The 23,448-nt window shown below is 41.2% G+C and overlaps 1 protein-coding gene across 1 annotated transcript in view; it reads left to right on the forward strand.

The window, feature by feature from the left end:
* The window catches only part of WDFY2 (WD repeat and FYVE domain containing 2), a 59,396-nt gene that overhangs the window by 30,919 nt on the left and 5,029 nt on the right, over positions 1-23,448 (forward strand). The window contains exons 3-8 of the mRNA XM_058019259.1: positions 4,597-4,670; positions 11,555-11,609; positions 18,096-18,246; positions 19,654-19,766; positions 20,671-20,797; positions 22,668-22,773. Of these exons, the coding sequence (XP_057875242.1) occupies positions 4,597-4,670; positions 11,555-11,609; positions 18,096-18,246; positions 19,654-19,766; positions 20,671-20,797; positions 22,668-22,773 (626 nt within the window). The remainder of the gene's footprint in view (positions 1-4,596; positions 4,671-11,554; positions 11,610-18,095; positions 18,247-19,653; positions 19,767-20,670; positions 20,798-22,667; positions 22,774-23,448) is intronic.

A 23,448-nucleotide genomic window follows, 5' to 3' on the forward strand; every position in this document is an offset into this window, starting at 1 on the left:
TCATTTTACCTTTGCAATTGAACGTGGAAAACCAAATTTCCCTGATGGATCCTTCCATTATGTCTCCTCTCCCAAAGAGAGTGTTCATGCTTTGAGAAACTGCAGATCAATGTCCATTTTCCCAAGGGAGAGTTGAAGAAATGACAGCCCTTGCTGTTTGCTGTAACCCCTGTGTTGAGTGCAGGAATATAATTTTGTAGGTCATTGGAGGCAGGCATATGCTAATGCTCTTCAGTCAGCTTCAATTAGATGTGCTGGGTTAGCCTGTCTTTGGAAAGCTTGTAAAGCTGACCTTAAATCCAGATTGGGGAGCACATATCAGGTCTCATGGAGGTATTCATACTGTCTGGAGAATGGATTATTTTAAGCTAAGATAGGTAGATTTGTAAGAAGCATCTGTCTCCACGATAGCTAAAATATTTAATAGGTGTAAATTTTAGTAGAAAAACATCATTGGGACTCTAGGGCAGCCATTGTATTTGCCTGATTTGAGAAAACAATTTCGTAGAGGAGGACCCCTCACCCTCCTTTGTTGATGCACTAGCTCATAAGAATGTGTCAATCCTCAAAGGTACTTTCTGCTCAAGATTTTGCCAAGAAGATATTGGGAACTAGCTAATGGTGTGGCAGTCTCTGGAGCTCTGTCATGATCACTGGCAGTGGCCTGAGTTCCCTTGGCTGGTCCTAAGAGGTTTGCTTTCCCCAGCCAAACTGTTACGAAATGGCCTTTCTAGCTATTTGGTGTTGAGACTTCTCTTTTTCCATGTGATATTGTTGTGTACATTTGCATATTTGAATCTCATTAGATTGTTCTCTGGTCTTAGCAAAGCTGTGTTATTGCCAGTAATAACTGTTTCAGTGGAAATGATGGAGTAGATCCAGTTCCACTGAATGGGGACTATTTCAAAGCTCCTTCATAAATTCGAACACTTGATAGTGCTCCTTCACTTCATAGGCTGGTAAGCTTTTGAGGCATGAGATATTGAAATTATATTGTGTTATTCAACAATTTCAAGAATCATCAGGTATCATTAACAACTGAAGCAATTACAACCAGTCATGCCTCTGAGCTTGGAAATCATAGAAAGGACTCTGAGTCAGAATCTGTACAAGTCTGCACTTGACTGGAAATGATGGTTTTGTCTGTTTCTGTGTTGATCGCCTTTTTGATGGTGCTCTGCTTTAGGTTCATACTGGGTTTTGTTGTTTAAAGAACAATGACTGCTGAGAGTTTCTTTGTGTAAAAATGTAGGAGGCACAATGGTGCCTTTGTGCTGCTTAGCAAGCTGTGAGTGGCAGTCCTACCTCTAGGTACCCCATTAGCCTGAGTTGTGACTGACTGTGGTGATGTGTGATCCAATCTATTTTATGATTTGATATCAGGTAGCCTCAATAACTGAGTTTGCAGATTAGCTCCTCTGGGAAATGAGAAGGATGAGGAGTTGGGTTGAGTCAGTGATGTGCTTTGGTCAAGTTCTGCACCCAAACAGGGTCATCAATGCATTCTGAATGTCAAAATCATTAAACACCTAATGGTAAAAAAGGCCAAGATTATAGCACTCTTCTGAGCTTAGAGGTAGGATTTCTCCTAATTAGGAAAGTTTTATGTTCTGCCCTGTGGGTGATTCTATGGTCAAAAAATTCTGGACAGCACAGTGGCCATATTTTTGATCATCATCTCCAGCCCATGAGAAAGAAAAAGAGTTCTAGCTGAAGCCTTGCTAATCCATTTCCTTTGTACCAGCATTGTCTCAACAGCTGATTAACAACAGAGCTCTGTAAACATGTAACCCTGGTTAGATGTGTACTCTTGATTACAGGTGTAACCATGGTTAGATTTGTCACTTTGGGCAGAGGACTAAAAAAACAGCTTAGCAGAAACAGATTTATGAAAGGTAAAGAAATTGTAGTCAAGAGTCAAGTAAAATTTTCCAGTAAAAAAACCAACAAAACTAAAACACACAAAAAGACCTAAATGCAACCAAAAAACCCTATTAGAGATGTGGAATGGAGTAAAAGATTTATTGTACTGGTGAACAATGGAGTATCCAGTCTTTGAGGCAGATAATACACTGCTTGTCTTATGATGATTTTTGTAACTAACACTTTGCTTTGAACAGCAGGGTGAAACAACTGCAATGCAAAACATGCTCCTTTGGTCTCAAACTGTGTCATGTTTAGGCACTTCAGAGGGGAGTCCCAGAAATTGCAGGGACAAAGTCTCTATTTCTCTTCTGATTCTGTCTGCCTCTAATGAAGGTGACATGCTTTTGAGAGCATGAAATATATAATTGTGATTTCTCTCCATATTTCATTTTCTAAAGGCAAAAAATCAGTGTGTATTTGCCCTCTATTTAAGAAAAGACTGCAGCCAGACTTCTGCATCAGGAATATTCTGCTTGTCCTCCATAGCAGTTCAGATGAATCTTTTTCAAGTCTGAAATCTAAATCATAGCTAAGTTCTTAAGTAGAGAATCTTCAGAGTGCTATTATTTTTCCTGGGTACGGTTTTTAAAGGGTCTTAAACATCTCAGAATCTTAAGGTTTTAGGGTTTCTTTTTGTTTTTTTTCTTTTTTTTTTTCTTCCCCTCTTTTTAATGAGCCTAAGTGCTAAAATACCTGAATATTGTCTTAATTTTACCAGAGTAAGCTGCAGTCTTGTTACAAGTATCACGACTGACTACATCAGTGTAGTTGGTATGGACATAATTTTAGTGCTGTCATGATTTTTTTAAGTGCACATGTTACTGAAGAGTTCCCTTGGGAAATATCATTATAGCCAAGTAAGTATCTTGACGCTGCTATGACTGTGTACACACAGCTATGGAATTCAGAAATTACTTCTTTTGTAATTGTGTCAAGCAATTGCTTGCATCATTTGCTTCTGAAGTGTTTGGGAAAAGCATACTTCTAATAATTATTTTACCTTAGGCAACTTCTCAGTGAGCTGCTCATTCATTGCCTTCATTGATACTGGTAGCTCTTTCGATGTATGCCCAGTGTCCAGCATTTAAAAGCTGCTGTGTGATATACCTGTTCTGCCATTAAGTGCCTTTAAACTTATTTGATGTTTATTATGCTTAGAATTGGAGAGTTTTCTGTCCATTTTTTCCCTACAACTCTTATTCTGCTACAGGCATAGAAGCCTCAGTATAGTAGTAATGCACCATTTCTGGAAGGGGTGATTCCAATTTGCCTTTTCTAAGGGAGAGGTACAGGAAGGAGCAATTTTGTCACTGTTACTAGGATTTAATTGTTTCCTTTGTGTGAGTTTCCTTGAACTGAAGCCTTTTAATTGATTCAGTTCAGTCAGCCCTTCCAGGAAAGGAATAAACTGAGGTGCCTGCCTGGATGTGGCTCTGATGGGCTTTCTGTTTATGGTACTTGTCCTCCAGGAAACATTTGAAGAGGGAGTCAATACTGAAAGTGGAACAAGTTTTATTACACAGTCAACATTGACTCCTCTGCATATAGCTTTGCTGCCAATTAAACTATCAAGGAAGATTTGCTAAGCTATGGGCTGTTTAGTCCTAGGAGAGGCATTTCACAAATTGAGAAGATACTGGATCACAAAAGAGAGGACTCCAAGCTTGTTAGTAACACAAACATGCGAGCAATCACAATGGACAGTGGAAACCAAAAGGGGGGAGAAAAGCAGAACTACAAGTGCATCTGACTGTACTCTGTATTTATCATAAGAATATGGTTTATAAAGCTTTATAACTCTTACTGTTATCCTAGCTGCAGTTGGGAATTGCTCCTAAAAAATAATTCCTGAAGGTTTCTGTTGGGACAGCAGGATTCCCAGCTGCATGGTGCTGTGTTGGGTGGTAAAAGCAATTCCTGCTTTCTGAATGTAACTTCACAATTTTTCAATTAAACCAAGCACAGCTCTTGAATTCTTGTGAGGAGACCTGGTTTTATCCTGGGTACAAATCCTGCCAGATCCTTGAGGGAGCATACTGTGACCATCTTGTGTGCAATTTCAGGATAAGTCTTGATATTTATTAGAGTAATATCAATGTAATCAAGCAATGGCTAGTTTTAGATAAATTATTTTGACCATAGTATGTGATACTGTCATAGTACTGTATCTGATTGAATTGGAGTAGGGGACAGTTGAACTCTGTCCTTAATATTAGTTGACATGTTGATTCCTACTGGGAAATTTTCTTACTGCAGGTATAGGATGCAAGCCTCTGACATGATGTAGTGTTTTGTATTATTGTCAGCACAGTTCAGGCAAATGTAAAAAACTAAATTATTCAGCTAAGTAATCTCTGACTTATATTGAAATGTCAAGTGCCTGTTGTATCAAAGCAGCACAATTCCTCTTATATGAAAGGCTTGTTTACAGATAACTAGTAAGAAAAAACAATTAGGGAACTGGAGTAAGAAATAGCTATTTTTCCATGTCCTAATAGGATAGGGTTGAATGAATTGCAAGAAAACATTTATTTTAATGCTTGTCTATTGGTAAGCTCAAAATGCTGCACAGCATCATAAAGCATGTTAGCTAATTTTAGGTGTTCCAGAACTTCAAGAAAATGAGAATCACAGTTTTGTTAACTTCATCAACATGTTCATTTTTTTCAGCTCCATGTTCATGCATGTCTTTTAACCCGGAAACCAGAAGGCTGTCCATAGGTCTAGACAATGGTACAATCTCAGTAAGTACATCCAAAGATTTCTAGTTGAAATGCTTCCTTTTTGAGAAGTATGTGTGTGATGATGTGGTGAGAATATTTTTGCCTAGTGTTTGGGCGACACAATTTTTAATGATAGTGGAACTAAATCTGTAGTACAGAAAATGTTAGATAATTAAAAATTTTGTTCCAGCTGCCACAAAGAGATCAAGTGGGGTTTACTGTATTTATTGGGCAACTCAACAAACTGTCTTAATTTGCATATCTCTTAAAAAATAACACAGAAAAACAGCTGTTGTTTTATTAAATTTAAGTGACTTGTTAATTACATGATACCAAAGTTTTCTGAAAGCAGCAATTAAGAGGAGGAAATATCATCTTCTTAGAGGCAGAAGGTGGATTTCTGCTCCGTGTCTATCTGCTTTTCCAAACTTCAGAGTTCAGACTTTTTCCTCTCCCTTCAGAGGAGTTGCTTCTAACTGGCAGTGAAGTTGCTGAGAGATTTGGTTCATTAACATATGAGATAGAGGTGTGTGGAAAGGAAGTAGGATATTAAAAGAGGAGTGTGTCTGTTAGATCTCTGATAGAGGGTAGCTGTTTACCTTATTAATCGGATTTTTCTTGTGGGATGATGAGTAAAAAGCTGTATCACTTTGGAAGAGTGGAAGAGTCATGGGTCAGAGGTATTTTTCACATATGCTTCACAATAGATTCCTCTTCCAGTTTAAGATCAGTTTACCATCACTTCAGATTTTTCTGCTGTTATCTCTGCCTTATGGGCCTTATAACTGAATGAGTGTTTTCAGACTGATAGAAGGGCAGCTGTCTGCACTAAAGCCAGTATGGTGTTTGTGGCAGGGGATGTGACCCTTTTAGCTGTTGCCTGTAGCTCCCTCAAAGATGTGAAGGTTTTGACCCATAAAGCTGTTAATGCCTAGTAGCAGAGTTTTGTGTGCCTGTAGGAGATTTTTCCTTTTGTATCTAGAAGATGGGACAGATTCCAGAGAATTCTCTGCACCTCTGAAATTCTCTCCTTCCCACTCTGAAATAGCTGAAATTTGGCGGTCCTACTAGGCACTTTTGTTTTCACCAGGGCTTTGAGGAATGTGAAGGCAACTGCAAATAAGGTATTTAAATACTCTGGCATGATGGGAGATGTGTCCTTCATCTTGGGGGCATTTTGTTTTGGAGAGTCAGAGGATGCTTCAGATTAAGTGGGGTCAAATATTTTCCATTCTGAAGCTAAAAAAGGTAAATGAGATATGCAGGTGATAAACCTACCCGTGACTTTGGATATTTATAGGTTTTCATTGCCACATCTAAGGCAGATTCTATTTGTTGCTAAGGGGTTTTTCTTTTCCCAGTCTTCTGGATACAAGTATATAGGAAGGGGGAAGTGCTTGTCTGTGTTGCTTGATTTAGTCTTCTGTAAGCTGCAAGCACTTGTGTGGTAGGGAAAAAATTCACTCCAAAAATTTGTACAAAGGATGAAATATTTTCATCTGTGGCAAACCTACGACTTGTAAGAGTAGCCACAACTGTAATATGCTGCAAGAAGTGGTGGACATGGGAATGGATGAGCAAGGGGAGCCCTGTTTTCAAATCCCAGAAATACTGGGGCATAGAGAACAGCCCCAGATACTTGAACAGGGGCTACAACCACCCTCTTGAAGAAAGGATAGATTTTTTTTTTCCTGGGCCCAGCTATGATGATTAGTTTAGCAGAAGAATACCTAAGCAGGGCACATTGACCACAAAATAAGAGAACTTACTGCAGCAAGGTGACCTTAGTACCCTTATTTTAATTTCCTCAAAGGGAAAGTACAGGCAATTTGCTTGAACAGCTTGAAATATTTGGGAATTAGTCAGCTGCTCCACATTAGTGCTTCTGTAATGCCCAGCACACTTGGCTGCTGGGTGCAGGGCCAAAAAAACCCCAAACAAAAAAACCATCCAACCACACCAATAAAACCCTGACAATTATTCTGTACCTTCACTTTGGGTAAAAAAAGAAAGGATTCCTGGTAAGGGCTGTGAGCTGATAGTCATGAGAGTGACACATAATCTCAAATGATTTTTTTGTTACAGTGCAAGGAAGTACTTTCTGGTGTAAATGGGGATAAGAAAGTGGAACTGCCTTTTTTTATTCTATTTGAAATTTTTGTAAGCTGTGTGGATTTTGGTTATAGGTGTGGCACCCCAGGAATGCATATTCTGCATTTTGAGAGGGACGGGCAGCACTGTTGGCCCAGAAAGAAGTTCCAGCAAAGCCACCTGAGGTGAGCTTGTATGGCCACCTCTTTTGTGAAACAAGGCAGCAAGTTCAGCTTCCACAGAGAAGAAGAGATTGTTTTTAACCTTTTATCACTTCTCAGCACGGCGGCTGCACAAACGTTTGTGCAGCACAGCACACCGTTATCTCGAGTAAAGATTGTCTAGCATCTTGCTTGAAGAGTGGTGGCACCTAATGTAAAAAACCCAAACTTTCTGTGGTCTGCTTTTTTTACAGTTGGCAAATCTTTTTTTGAGAAGAAATGACATCTTAGGGACTGCTTGAAATCCCTTTTGCCAGCCCAAAGACTTTATCCTGGACATAAATTCCTTGCTCAGAACTGGAAAAAAACATACTTTAATGGCTGCAAGGTTTTTAAGATAGCACAAGAAACAGAAGAAGGGTCTTCTTCTTGGAATAAACAGATTTCCACTGCCAAGATGAGACTTCTCACCTCTTCCATCCATATGAAAACTCATTTCCTAGATAAAGTTAAGCATTAGGTTCTGCAGCCAGTAGAGGAGAGATGAATTGTCTTTGAATGCACCCACGTTAGTTTTTCTAGAAACCATTATGAAATGGCATACATTTCTTTCTTCATTTTTGTGGAGATTGGAATGAGGGATTTAATTTTTAGGTACCTGAAGATGAATTAAATTTCTCTTTTTTTTTTTGCTGACCATGACTAAGTCTGTATGAAGCTGTTACATACTTTGAGCAGAGTCACAAGGGCAACAGGGCACCAGAATAATCCCTTCAGAATTTGTCCTTTGAGATGGTACTTATTAAGATAAATTCATCTTCAACCTTATCTGATCTTGCGGCTGTCTACAAGTTTGACCATTAACAGTATTTTGAATATCTGAGACTGAGTCAGGCTCTACCTGCTGATGTACAACCTTCCCCTCTGCTGTTGTGGGGAGTTTAATATTTTTTACCTCAAGAAATGAAATTAAATTATATAATAAATAAAGTGAAAATGCTGTCATTATTTATAGAGACTTGGTTTTTTTCCCAACAGATATAGATGTAGTGTCTGACAGAAGATTTAAGAGTTTCCATTCTCTTCCATTTCTGAAGCAGGTTTTTTTGTTCTCTGGAAGACCTGAGAGTGCAGTCAGTCACTTGTGTTAACAGGATGAAGTCAAGCCTATAAAGAGATCTGTAGTGTGTTGTCAAAATGGCATCATCTATCAAAGAGCAGACTGTAAATTCCCCAGGGTGGGAACTAGCCTGTGCATGGGTAATACATAACTAATATATAAAGATTATTAACTCAGAAATGGATTCAGTTGCTTAAGGAGAGTTCTCCATACATGGAGCTCTGGGAAGGCATGGATCTTCCTTAGCTCCTGGACCATGTTACTCAGCCCCATAGCCAAGGACTCTGAATTATTTAAACAAGATGCTGATACTATTTCCAGGATGAGGTTTTACAGAAGCCTTTTGCTCAAGAGCAATTTGTGGTGGGTGTATGTATTTCAGTATGAAGGAGGTGTGCTACACAAAGGAATATTTGTGAGTCTTTGTGCAAAGTGGACAGCTAGATTTTGACAGTCTTCAAGAATTCTCTTTTGTGCTTTGTGAAGATTTTCATGGTACCAAGTTGCTGTTGTAATAATAAGCTCAACTGAAACAGGCAAGACTGAGCATTAACATTTTAATTATGACAAAAAGGGAGTAAAGTAGCTCCAAAACCACCTCTGAAGGATAAAGAGTGATCTTGCTAGAAAAGTTGTTTTTAATCCCTGCAAGGAGGGTGTTTGGTTTTACCATCCTGAGTGCTCTGATGTGTCCCAACCCCTCCTGTGCAAAAGGCTTGCACAAGAGTCAGAAGTCTTTCTCTGTTCTGTTAACAAGCACTGAGTGAGCTGTGTAGGTGACCCCAGCTTTTCCAGCTCATTAAGAAGAGCCAGAAGCTGCCTAATGAGAACTGAGCGTCAGCAGCTCTGAGAGGAGCAAAACATCTACGTAGGCAAGGATAAAAAAAACCACCTTCTGCTGGTGCAATGTTAAAGAGATGTAGTCGGTGTTTTTGTAGTGCAGATTACACATTTTATGTGCAATAGGGCATGAATCTCTTGAGCAAGGTGCCCTGTGCTAAATTACCTGCCTAGTGACACAACCTGCATTTGGCCTGAAGAAGGTAAGGGCAATAAGTGCAATGGAAGAACACAAGAGATTGTAAAGGGGAGTGGGGAGACCTGCAGAAAGATTTAAAAATGCATCACAAATTGACATGTGATTTCAAAGAAGAAAATTATATGCAAGAAGTCTTTGAGGGAAAACAATTATATCCAGTATTTAGGTTAACTGAAACTGTGTTTATCTTGTACTATATTTGTCCTTATTTTGGATGGGGTAGTGTATTGATAGTACATAGCTGTGGTTTATATTTAAGAATACAGTGGTAATCAGTACTTGGATACACCTTACAAACCACACATGTTTGATTTATTGTATTATAATGGAGATATTCAAAAGCCTTTTTAGTCTTCCAATGAAACTGTAGGGCTCTTTGAATCACAAAACAGAATGGCAACATCAAAATGTTGAGAGAAAATGGCAAATAAAAATGAGAATGCAATCCACTCTCTACATGCCACCTGAAGTCACCAGCATCTGTGTGCCACTGCAGTCAGTGACAAGGACAGCCAAATTGGTGGGAAAGGCAGATGGATCTTCCTATCACGTGCTGCAGCAATTAGAGCAATTTCTCTTTAGGTAGCAATAGCAGAAAATTAGCATTCTAGCACAGGGTCCTGCTTCAAACAGGCTTGTAGTGAAGCATTTCATGTGGTGATACAGTATTCTTCAGGCTGTGGTTGAGGAAAACAAGTTCCCCTGTTAGCTGCTGGAAAGGTATAGCAGATTTTAAACTTTCTGTGATTTGTAGAGCTAAGGTGACCCTGCTATAGAGATCCAGCAGTTTTTAAACTTTCTGTGATATGTAGAGCTAGGGTGACCCTGGTATAGAAATCCAGCTGACTTAATTTATTTGTTACTGCTGTTTAAGTAACACTCCCCACTGTAGTCCTCAGCTGCCAGAGAACCCTACTGAGAGCTGGAGCAGATTAAGGAAAGGAAGATAAAAAGTAGAGAGCAATTTAAGAGAATGTATTTGTAACAAATTTATGAACAGAAACATAGAGAGAGCGGAATACATAGCTGCCTCAAATCACTCACAGTTGTTTTTCTGGAAGCTGGGATCTGTAGATGTTCCACAGATGAGTACTGTAACCTTTCCACCTTGGTGCCAAGCAGTAGATGTGATGTGTTTGAATAATTCTGGTGCTGAAGGCCAGGCAGATTACCTGCAGTGACCCAACAGAAAATCCAGAGTGACTTGTTTTTAAATTGTACTTTGGAAACTGTGGGGGGGAATACTGGCCTGTTGGGGGTTAGAATGTCTTTTGCATTAAACATTTGGTTTGCCTTAAACATGGTCTGTAGGCTTCTGAAGTCCAGTTTTCTCTAGTGCTTTTGGCATGTGCACAAGAACATTTCACAACTGTATGTTTATCAAATTTGCTTATCTTGTGTTTGTAATGTTTATTTTAGTTTTCCATCCTATTTCAGGTTAAATGAGTTAGGTTTTACTTCTTTTGTCCTCTAGGCAGATTAGCACAGGGAGTTTCTGTGTAGTCAGCTATAAATTATTAAAATAACGTGGTTTTAAACTGCTTCATTTTTTACTTTGTGTTTCTCTAAATATGTGATGTATGTACATAGATACCTGACAGCTCTCTGAAAGCTACTTCGTGTGGTGCTGCCACAAAGCCTACCCTTTGCTTGAGTGCTTCCTCCAGAGAGATCTTGCATGAGTTTGGTAGTGGCCATTCTGTTTCCCCAGATTTGAGTTACTCTCCTCTTCAAAACAATCTGCAGGAACACCCGGGTGGTCAGTGAGTTTACTCACCTGGGACTTTTTTAGGAGCTGAGGCTGCCATGCAGACTCTTAGCTGCCATTTCCCCATGCAAAAGCCATATTGGAAATTGAATAGCAGCACGAAGACAACAGAGCCTGTCCCTATAGGTGCGCTCTTGCCTGGACACAGAGAAGTTTGGGGTTCTGTTTGTCTGAAACACTGAGAGGCTTTTTAACAGAAACCTGAAATGCATTCCATTCCTATCACGTATTGTTGGTACCTAGTCTGGACTGAGCAATTTGGAGGGTCTCTTAGATATTTATATTGCAATTCCTGAGTGCTCAGGTTGGGGTGTATTTAGTGTATGCACACACATGGATACATGTGTATACACAAATGTACATGTGGGCACACATAGCTGTGCACACGGGCAGGTTTCTGAGCAGCAAGTGTTCACCAGGTCTCAGGTTCCTTATTTTGTGGCACCTCAGCTCACAGCCAGTCATTTCTGCCAGCTTTTATGATTTCTTTTTTAATGGTTTCTCTTTTGTCCATTCTATTCAGTAGCACTCATAATATTGCCTTAGGCAGCTTTAAAAAGTGAAATAATTCAGGGTTTCAGGTACTCAAAATTATTAAAAGTATAGATAGGGATGTGGTTGTGAAGAAGAGAGAGCTTACCTAGGTAAAGTATTCAAATGTAAACAGTCTCAAACACTTCACATCTCTAAGTCCTCTTTCATTTGTTTTTTCTTTCCCTCCCTCAGGAATTCATTTTATCAGAGGATTACAACAAGATGACACTAGTGAAAAGTTACCAGGGTAAGAACCATGACCCATGTTAATTGGTTTGTATTGTCATTAATTTTTGTTAGTGTTTTCTTAAGGAGTATGAATGGAAAAGTTTCCCTTACAATGTTAGATTTTTTTTAAAACTTATGCAAGTGCTGGTTTTATCAATAGATGTATACTGTGTTTTGTTCTGAGATTACAAGAATTTTAAAAGAGCTGTTTCATGTTCTGTTTTTCCTTTTAAATGTTCCTTTGGAATGGAATATCACAGTAGACAGCAAACTGTCCACGTTTGGGGAATAGGAGTTTTAATTTTCAGTCTTCAGTAATCCATTGTATCTACTGAAACAACTTAGGAAACTAAACCATGTTTTAAGGCTGAAGCTTTTGGGGTTAGTCTGATTATATTTCAGTAGCTATCGTTTCCAATAACCACAATAATTATCAGTGAATACCTCTCCTAGTAAAAGGTCAAGAAATGCCAGTCCATACCTTTTCTAATTAGAGTCTGGTGTTCACTATTGTGATGTTTTCAGAAACCTATTTATCCTTTTCAAACCTCCAAAGGACACTGTTTTTGACAGGCATTCTTACAAAAGTAACAAATACATATGACAATTTATTCTCATATACTTTTTTGCTGTTAGACTAAGAGGTGGTATGATAATTTATGGTATCATATTATATACTAAGCATTATGTTTCTGTATAGAAGCTCTGACATGTTAGCTTGACATTTCTCACATACATTTTAAAATATGTTCTTACTCATATATTTTGAGTTTTATACCTTGAAAGGGTAATTTAATTCTCTAAATGGAAGCTCTGGGGATCACTTTGTAACATTTGAATTTTAAAGTATGAAGAGAATCTTGATTTTTGCAGAGCATGGCTAACATGAGTGTTTCATGAATGTCTAGTGTGTTGTAAAATTAAGCTAGAATGCCTGCATTTTTTCTTAGCTTGTAAAAACTGAAGAAAAATATGCAATAATGATAAAATATTTATATAAAATATTTATATTTATGAATCTTATATGAGATTGATGCAGTCTGACTGTACAGGTGTTAATATCCAAATTTATGATTGCTCTGCAGTCACCAAAGTTTAATGCAGCTTTGTTTCATATTTAAATGTTGTGGTACTAAAGAAGGTGAGCTGAGGTCTTTCCTTCTGTATATGCAGAACAACATAGGCATGAGAACAGCTTTCTTGATGAGTTCTTCAGGAAAAATGCTGAAAATTTTGTAAGAGGGGAATGCATTTCTTGGTAGTATTTCAGAAAAGCCTGTTGGCTGTGACAGCCCACTGAAGGTCTGGGCAAAAATGCTCATAAAATTAAAAAAGAAAAAAGAAGGAAAATGGAAGCTGTTCTTTGTGGCTTTCTGCAATATGCCAGATGTGTTGCAAACATTAGAGAAGGCCTTTGGATAGGAAGATGTCGTGGAGAACCTCCATGGGTTGTCCTGGGGGGAAACCCAAGAGCTCAGCTTCCCCAAATATCGGAGAGCAAAGGATTCCAGTGAGTGTCCAAAAACATCAGTGGAGAGGTGGTGCAGCTGACCACTCTCCTAACTAGAGTCACCTTCTTCCTAGCCTGTCTGGGAAGGTTTTTCATAGGATCATAGAGCGGTTTGGATTGAAAGGGGCCATAAAGATCAGTAAGTTCCACCCCCCTGCCATGGGCAGGGACACCTTCCACTAGACCAGGTGCTCAAAGCCCCATCCAATCTGGCCTTGGACACTTCCAGAAATGGGGCATCCACAGCTTCTCTGGACAACTTGGGCCAGTGTCTCACTGCACACACCTGCACAATTGCAGTGAACAGTTTTCTGACAGTGCAAGACTGGAAAAAGAAAAGGAAATAAAACCTGAAGAGAATCCCCACTTTTTTAGGGCACCAATGACCTGGGGCTGCCTGCTGCTCCACAGCACAGTGCCTCCCACCAGCTCCCTCCAAAAAGACATGCTTCTGGATCCTCCACTCTCACACCAGGTGCTGGTGAAGGAGTGTAGCACCCTATCTGTCTGATCCCTGGGTCTATGCTGGAGATCTGGAGTTCTGGGGAAACACTGCAAAAGTGAGGTGCTCTGTGAGCTGCTGTCAGTCACAGGATCCTGTAGTTCCATTGCTCCACACAGTGTTAGGCACTTTCATGCTCCTCTTGCTACTTTTGCTTCCAACCAGAACACTGGATATGGGCTTACCAGTGGCCTCACTGGGTCCAAAGTCCAGCTGGCACACAGCAAGGAGGAAAGAGCCACGTTTTCAACATGCTGTATGGGAGAATATGCAGTGAAGAGCAGTGTAGTCCTTTGGGTAGGGATATCAGGATCCAAGAGAGATGCGCGCTCCTCACATGGAGCAGTAGGACTCCCTCCACAATCCTATCCCTACAGTACACATTTCTCACATGGCCATACTGAGTTTTGGGGTTGGCATAAGCATCTTGTTGAAACCTCGGCAAGGAAAAATTAAAATTAAAAAGGAGCAGGTGGTTTTGTTGGGTCTGGTGGCCTTCTAGTGGTTCATTTGCTAAAAGTCTTACTTTGGAAAAGTTTTGCTTAAAGTTTTCAAGTAAGACCTTTATGTTCTTCAAAAGTATTTTAGGAGGAGTAAGTACTTTTATTTAGCCTACAAAGTGGCTAAATATTGATAGTAAGTAGCTTTAGCTGAATCATGCTGGCTGGTTTCATGTTTGCTAGCTTTGTAAATGGTCAGCAGTGCCCTTGTTCACTGACTGGTGGGCTGTTGATCATCTCCCACAACGAGGCATTATTATAAATAGCTGAGGCTGCTGTAGTGATTAAAGAACATTTATTGTGTCTTGAAAGGCCATGAATATGTTGGCCAAATGATCTTCTGGTGACAGAGAATGACAGCACATGGATAGGCTGTGCTTTGGTCTTGGTAGGGGTGTGCAGCCGGGTCTGGTGGCTTATGGAGCCTGGCCTTGGTGATGTACATGGCTGGACATGCACTGTGGAGGTTTTGCTGCAACACTGTGTCTGGAGTTATGAAATCTTATTTCTTTAAAGGAATCTGAATGCAGAGATGGGGGATGTGACACAGGATTAGTCAGGACTCCGGGGTGGGTCTTTTCGCGTTGGCCTCCTGCAGGCACTGACTCATTCCCTTGCATAAGGAGGAGTAGTGCAAGCATTTGATCAGTGCCGTTTGGGATGCCCTGGGAAATAAATTTTTTTCATTGTATGTCTGTCTCCCATATGATCATCCCCATTCTTCAGTCGCAACACCAGCTGAAGGTATAGACAACCTCTGCTCCCTCCCTGGGCAGCTCCTCCCACATTCTTCCAAGAAACCTTTCCCTCCCCTCAGCAGCCTTGGATTCCAGCCCCCTCCAGCCCCTCACAGGCTGGTCCATATGGCTGTTGGTGTTTCCAATTCTTTATGGCCTTCTCCAGCCTTCTTCCTGTAGCTGGACCATTTTGCTGTGCTCCCTCTGGACGAGATAACAGCTCCTGGTTCAGTGTTTTGGTTTTTATTTATTTATTTGACACACATTTTTCTGCCTAGCCAGATTTGCAGGCCTGCTTCTGCCCCTGCTTCTGCTGCTTTGTGCAGCACCTGTTTCAAGGGTGTCCCTCTGGCCCTCTGCTTTCAGGCTAGCTCATGCCCTTATTTCTGCTTTCCCGTAAACACAGCCTCTTCACTTGTGCTTTTCTTGCTCATGCTAAGCTTTTTTTTCTTCCTGGCAATTTCCACCTCTGTTTTGTTGTTTGCTCATACTTTTTACAGTTGTAACCCCTCAGAACAACTTCTTGCCCAACACTGTGTGGCAGTGCACTGGCCATGCTTCTCAGACTTTTGCCTTTATGCACAGCACTGACCCTCCATTTCCTTTGCTGACATCTTGCTGTGCACCTCCTGGCTGCAGCTTCTTTTTTCTGGGCACAGCCTTTCCATCCTCTCTCCAACCTGCTCTTTGCATAGTGCTTGATGCTGCTTTCTCATAGAGGAGAGCAGCCATCCGGCTCCCTCTGCCCTCCAGCTGCGCATGTAACTGTGCCCTTCTCCTCTCTGCTCCTTCTCTCCCTTCTTGTACAGCATGATTTTTCCCAACAAATGGCTCTCTTCTCATTCTGGCTTACACAGATCTGCTCTTGCCTGGTGCCTGGTGAGAGTTTTCCTGTGCTGTGACCACATTCACACTTCATCCCCCATCTCCATCCTGCTGTTTGAGCAGTTTTGGAATTGTTTGCTCCACATTTTTTCTGCATAAAAATGGTGATCAAATCTTCAGTACGTAAAGGACCAGCTTTTTATTTGCTGCTTCAAGATGCTGAACTTGTGTTAATCCTAGGGCCCAGACCCCTTCCTTGCTCTTCTATCACCTTCCAATCTACTGACATTTTGCTTCTTTAAGCCTTACAGGAGTCAAATGCCCTCTTAACGACAAGTGACTTTATATTTGCATTTGTCTTCTCTTTGCTCTTTTACTTAGATGATCTGCACTGTACACTTTCACTTGTTTCAGATATATCTGCGATTAGCACATGTCTGGTTGCACCAGCTAATATGTGCAGGTGGACAACAGAGTGCTAACTTGAAAGCTCTTTTTAGGGAGGGAGGATAGGCAAAGCTGTCGTGTACACCCCATCCACCTCTTGGCAAGTACCATCTTTTAGTGTCTGCTCCTTTCTTGCCAGAAAGAGATGCTTCAGCATCCACAGGCATTACTTCTATCAAAAATTACAAACCCCATTTTTTAGAAGTTTTAGGAGGTAGAAGGAGATTTAGGAGAGTTGGGTGGTGCCAGCTATGCTCACAACCAATTTAAACCATAAGAAGCTGTCACTAGCAGTAGCATTTGCCACATGCTGAGAAAAAATTCCTGGAGAGGCCTTGAGCAGTCTGATCTCAGCCAGCTTTGCACATCCTGTGGAAATACATGAGTGTGTCTGTGGCATTGATGGTTCACACAAGCTCCTGGAACATTTGTGAGCCCATGAGGTACCTGTGGCACCAGTCATGTCCCTCTCCAAGTGCAGCACTCCACTGGCTGGTTCAGATGTTCCCAGAGAGACCAACAGATGGGTAAAGATAAGCATGAGCCACCCAAGGGCCACTGAATTTCTTCCCAGAGAAAGCAAGGGTTGAGAGGAGATGGGATCTATTGGAAATAGTTTAAATGACTCCTGGATGGTCCCCATTCTTTTATCTGGAATGTAAAAGTGTGTGGAAATGACAGCAAAAATCTGAGGTCTTCAAATGGGCAAGGGTGAAAGCATCTGGGCACAGTTCACACATGACACTTTGGTTTAGCTGCCAGTCACCATTATGGCAAGTTGTGTCAATACATCTATTGATTTTTCTGCTCAGGGAATTTCAGTCTGAAAAAGTGTGGATCAGAGCTGGTGTTGGCTCTTGGGAGCCTCTTCTTTCTTTCAGGTAGTTCTCCCTTGTGGCGTTTGAACACAGCTCTCATATATGCGGCATATTTGTATAGGGCAGACAGCAGTCTTCCCGTACTGTTCTGAGGTGATTCTCTGCATTTCAGATGGAGGCTTGGGGCTGGTTTTTAAGCTTCTAAACATATTCAGTCTTTTTTTGTGTCAGCTTTTGCACAAACAAATACAAGTGGTCTGTTTTGTGTGACATATGTTGCTGTGTCTTAGAACAGTAATAAGCTGGTAGGGCTCCAGATTGAGGAGTATGGCTTTCACCATTAAGTTACAGTTGGGAATAGTTCTGAATGTCTTTCCAGCCACTTGTTTTATTAGAATATCAGCTCAATCAGCACTTCATGACCAAGCCCACTGGTCATTCATACAAAAAGCAAGCATGTGTTCCCTTGTTTTAATGAAAACCTTTTGATGGCTTTATTTTGTTAGCAGTAGAAACTTATTTCTTCAGGAGTTTTCTGCATCTACCACAGCTATGATATTTTCTTTTATTTAAATTTTATTCTAGTAACCTTTTGATGGTGAAACTTCCCTTTGGTGCAGCATTGTGCTTGTACTGTAACTCATTGTTCTGCTGGGGTACCAGAGCCTGGATCCACCAAAACTTCACAGCGTGAGATGCAGCATTGTGTCTGTGCTGTAACTCATTGTTCTGCTGGGGTACCACAGCCTGGATCCACCAAAACTTCACAGCAAGAGGAGCAGCAGTGTAGGCATTTTCACTGCTGTCAAAAAACTAGCTCAAAAGAGGTTTAAATGGAACCCCAAGTCCATTCCACAGTGGCAGCTTTCTTAGTGATGATACAATGATGGAGGGAAGACTTGTACTGATGTAGAAGATAAATGACTGCAGTAGGCATGGAAGGAATTAAGTCTTGCTTCCACTCTTTCTCATGCAAACACTGAACATGCAGAGCAGGGACCTGACAAGCTTCCATAGAAGCTGATGTCAACAGGATTATTAAACACCAGCTGCTTCTGCAGGGAAGTGTGAGTGGAGGAGTCGGGTGCAGTTGGTGTTTGCAATGGTTGTCTGCCCCCATGTCCTTCTCTGCAATGTGATTGTATGTCTGTCTGCTTAACTTTCAGCTCATCAAAGCAGGGTCATCATGATTCTGTTTGTCCTGGAGATGGAGTGGGTGTTGAGCACGGGCCAAGACAAGCACTTCACGTGGCACTGTTCGGAGAGCGGCCAGCGGCTGGGCGGGTACCGCACCAGCGCGGGCGCCTGCGGCCTGCAGTATCCTTTGCTGGGCCCTCTCTGCTCCTGGGCACTCAAACAGCCCTTTCAGTTTGTTTGTCTAGCTGTCCTCCACATTCTGTGCCCTGTATGGACTCAGTGCTTTGTGAGAGAAACTGTTATTTAAATCCAATTTAAAAAACTGTCAGTTCTCCTTGCTTTGTCTCCTTAATGCGTTGTGGCATATTTAGGTCTAAGCATTTTTGAGCACCACAATGGGCGATCTGCAACCTATTGTGGTCTGCTATTGTAATAAATATGGATAGGGCCTTCATTTAAACATGCAGTGCATGCTTTCTTCAGGGAATTAATGGTAGCAAAAGTAGGTTGGTGATCAGGTCAGAGTGCCTGTGTGTATGCATGGTAAAAATTAAATTACTTTAATATAAAATAATGAGCACTTGTCCTTCACTCTGGAACTGCTCACTATGTGTTGGGAATTTGGGTCAACTAAAGAGTAAATTACTCCAGAAATGGCACTCAGGTGGCTTATTCATGTAGAGCTGCCCCAGCTGCCTGACAATAAAAGAAATATTAATTCAGCTTTATTGCAAATGAAAAGAGAAATGGAAAAGTATGAGCTCTTAGGCTGAAAACAGGGGTTAGCATAAACAGACTTTTTAATGCCCCTGAGTGTGTGTTCTCTAGATGATGCATGTTTTGCTAGTTCATGAGAAGTGATACTGACTGAAAATTATTGTTTCAAGATGGACTTGCTTGATATTATCTGGTAATTCAGATAATCTAAATGGCAGAAAGACTGAACTTACTTTCTAATTTATTGATAAATATTTTTAAAAGCAAGATGCAAGAATTTGCCCTGTGTTCCCTAAATCTCACCAGAGAACAGCCAATTTTGACTGATCAAAACTTTTGGAGGACAGTTTTATTTGGGTAATCTGATTATGATAGTGGACGGCAATGGAAGCAGTGGAAGGGAGAATCACTGGCAAATACTGCAAAAATATTTGGCATAACCAGGAACGGGTTTGGGGTTTTTTGTTCTGCAGTATCCTCTGTGCTTAAAATCAGTACTCCTTTATTTTGTATAATTTTGGGTTGGGAGAGAGTGGATACCATCCAACCCTAGTACTTAAGTTACAAAGCCTGAGGAGACAGGCTTTCATGGTGAAGGGCTACTTCAGTGGTGTTTCATAACAAAACCATGAATTGTGTCCTAGAATAGTCTTTTTTTTTTTTTCACCCAGGGATACTGCACTATTAGTATGAACAGGTATGAGCATTATTAAGATGAAAAGGTGCCTGAAAGTACACTCTGAATTCCTCCTTGAGACTGGAGCACTATTCACAAGACTGCACTATACTCATGTCAAAAGAATTAGCAAGTCATGAAAGGAATGCAGAGCTCATGTAAATAATGTATTTTCCTCAGCATCTGTCCTTCAGATTTGATGTGGAAACTCGGCATGTGTTTGTTGGTGACCATTCTGGGCAAGTGACCATCCTCAAACTAGAGCAAGAGTCCTGCAGCCTTGTCACCACATTTAAAGGACACACAGGTAAGGCCTCAGGAGGAGACCCAGAGAGGTGCTCAGGAAGGTCTTCATCTGTGCTCAGCATCATGATGGTTTGACTGTCCTGTGATACACTAGGATGGCTTGTGTCAGTGCTTAGTGTGGAAGAGACATAGCTCTGAAGCTGTTCCAGGAGTTCGGGGAAGCTGTATTGGTAAAAACAAGAGCAATCAGAGCTCTGAGCAGAACACATCTATGGCAGAAAATGCCACAATCTGCTAGTTAAAGCAGAGTGAGTCTTGAACAAGTTGTGGTAGTTCAGGGTGGGAGAAAGGATGCTGCTCAAGACAAGATCTGTATTGACAGACACTTCATCCCAAGTGGAATAGGTACAGCTTGGAGGCACTAAATGCTTGTTTCACTGCTGAGACTTGTGCCCCATCACCCTTTGAAAAGAGCAACCCTGGATATGATCCTACCATCTAACAGAAGAAATGCTGTCATTTGTCAGCATTTTTTCTTCATATCCCTCCTCTCTAACCAAGTGCTAATAGTTCAAGATAGCACAATGTAGTTCGGTCTTTGTGCCAGGAGACTGAGAAGATGCCCATAGCATTCCACACTTATTTCTTTTTTAATCTTCTGGAAATTATGGAGATGGGAAGTTGCGTAGCTCCCACTGTGACCATTCTTCTTCCCCACTTTACTGCTCAATGGATTCACCTATGCAAACAGCAGTGAAGCCCTGTGCCCACAGAAGAGCAGGATGGGGTTTCAGTAGTTTTTCTAGACTGTTATAGTTTTCCACTGGAAGGCACATGGTTGCACAGTCTTTGCCAAAGAGATGCATTTTAATCACTCCATATTTTTTTTGTATCTTTACATTTAGCTACCTTCCAATCTTCCAGTTCCTGTAATAAAATGACTGATGTGTGTGTTGCTATTGCAGGTGGTGTCACGGCTCTCTGCTGGGACCCAATACAGCGAGTTTTATTCTCTGGCAGTTCTGATCATTCCATTATCATGTGGGATATTGGAGGAAGAAAAGGAACAGCCATCGAGCTGCAAGGACATAAGTACGTTCAAAGCCCTTCCTCCTGCTTTTATAGGAGAAAAGCTAAATGCAGAAGCCACATCTGGAAACAAACAGCCCAAAGGTTACAGTCTTCACAAGCCTCAAGCTTGTTTGTGTGACTCCCTGGGGTCCATATACAACAGGAATATTTTGCTTATAGTAAGTTTTCCAGTGTTGGGCCCACAGGCTGTTTTAAGAGTCTGCAGAGTGTGGTGAAGAAAAACACAACATCCGTAGTCCTGAAAGTGTTATGCCAGAGCCTGTGCCTTTGTTGGAAAGAGGACGCTCCTCAAACGAGAGCAGCTGCAGGGAAATTCTTGGGTTTCAGGTGTCAAGGTCTTTCCTTCCCCTAGAGGGAGCATCGGGCTTGGACAATTAATCCCTTTTTCCTCCGTGCTCTTTCACCTACAGCCTGAATTCAAAGTGATGTGCTTTTACCTTTAATCATAGCTGCCTTCACATCTCCTCAGTATCATCTTTACAAGTACATTTGCACAGCCATTGGTGTCTTTGAAGATGGGTAAGCCCGTGCTGGGCATTGATTATGCATCAGAACGGCTCTGGTGACAATGACTCCTCACCTTGGCAAGGCAACAAGTTGGTTTTAGAGTATTGGGACTGCATATATGTGGGATTTGCATGCCAGGCTCAGGTCTGGAAAGGCAAAATCCCGTGGTGGTTTTGAGCTAACAGTTTCTTACATATTCATGCATTTCTTTTGAGTGATGCTGCACTCTGCTGAGTGATTGGGATGCCTCTGGGATTTCAGAGCACTGCAGAGCTCTAACTGAAATTACCAGATCAACATCATACTCTACCAGTGGTGCTTGCTAATGCATCACCACTTGATTTATTGCTGTGGAAATTAGTTCTAATATGAAATTAGCCTCTGGACCTTAATCTGTGAGATGGCTGTCGGCTGGAGCTGTACAACACAGCATCCTACACATCCTGATGTGCCTCTGGTGTCTGCAGGCAGGCACTGTGAAGGGTGCCCCTGTTGTTCCAAGCTCTCCCATGAATGCATTACCCTCTTCAGGTTCAGCCATAGGCACAAATAAATGTGTTGGCATACAAGTCCTTTTGGCAGACAAGACCAGTGGTGGTAGCAAAGGAAACCAAATCTTGTAGATGATTTCCAGTCACAGTATATTTGGTTCCTGTGTCTTTACAAACTTATTTTTTCCATAATAGTGTTGTACAGTCTTTGTTTCCCAGGTTGTAAACAGCCTGAGATGAGGCCTGAATTTATTCTTTTATGAAAGGACTGAGCCCATCTTTGGGAGTTTAAGCTGAATTGTTCCTCTCATGTTGTTTTTTTCATTAAAAGAAGAAACAGAAGCACCTAAATTTCCCACCTTACTGTGAGAAGGTTTAGGAACAATTTAGTGTCATTCCTACATTATTTTTCAAACTCCTCATGCTTGTTAGTGTCAAAAGAAAATCTTCAGTAGTTTTTCAGTGATTCATTTCTAGATGTTGCAGGGATTTACAAAACAAGGTTGTTACTGACATTCTGCCAAGAAGGTATCTTACCAGGGCTGTGTTCATGCATCCAGATGTGCCTTCAGAAGCTGCAACCTTGTTGAGGCTTCCCAGTGCAGCTGGGACCTCTTGTCCCAGGAACAGAAAAAACAGTTATCAGAACACGTCTTTGCTTTTGTGGATGCTGCCCAGATGAGCAACACTCTCATTCTGGTCCCAGTCTGATAGCAAAGACTTGATTTGCATCTGATGGATGCCATGTGCAATGAGTGGTGGAGGGAAACATATGGGCAAACAAATGGTTTGTACTGCTTTATTGATATTCTGTGCTCACTTGTGCAGCAGCCATAGGTGGTTGATTGCTAACTGTCTTGTTTCTTTCCCAGTGATAAAGTCCAGTCTCTCTCCTATGCTCACCACACTCGGCAGCTCATCTCCTGCGGTGCAGACGGGGGGATCGTCGTCTGGAACATGGATGTTGAGAGGCAGGAGGTAGATGCTTAGTTCTTGTCAATTTGGTCTGAAGCAGTCCTGGGAAGAAGGGACCTTTCTAAAATGTGCAGCTTTCAACCTAAACAAGATCATTCCAAGCTTTAAAAATGTTTCTGGATGTGCTCCAGTTGTTATAAAGTAATTATGCCGTGCCTTTGATAATATGGTACAGGAGAAATCAGCAGGCAGAAATATGTATTAAATAGGCTGCTAAATGGCTCTTGCTCATTGCATTACTGCTCTGAAAGATATTCTGTAAGGAGGGTATTGAGATGCTCTGCTGTGTTTTTCTGCACGTCAGGAGAAATATCAGTGCAGATGTAAATGGATGGAATGATTGATTCATTTTGGTTTTAAAAAAGTGAAACAAGAAGGCTCTTGGTCATATCTGGAAAAACACAACCCAGCATTTTTTTCCTTGATAAGAGCACATTTAACTAAGGTTTCAAGCAATTGGTCTAGCTTCCCTCTGGTGTAACCATATAGAAGTGGGGTAAATGATGACTTTGCTGATCCAAACAGTAAGATTTCACCCACACATTCCTAATCGCTTTTGTGCTTCATGGCCAACAAATCTGAGCGGGTGCAAAAACACTCCTCAGGTCTTTGGAACTGTGGGAGCAGCCCCCACTTGGCAATTTCTGAGTCCTGACTCAGAGGTGGCAGGGTGAGCTC

This window comes from Melospiza georgiana, chromosome 2 (assembly GCF_028018845.1).
Source record: "Melospiza georgiana isolate bMelGeo1 chromosome 2, bMelGeo1.pri, whole genome shotgun sequence".
Classification (NCBI taxonomy): domain Eukaryota; kingdom Metazoa; phylum Chordata; class Aves; order Passeriformes; family Passerellidae; genus Melospiza; species Melospiza georgiana.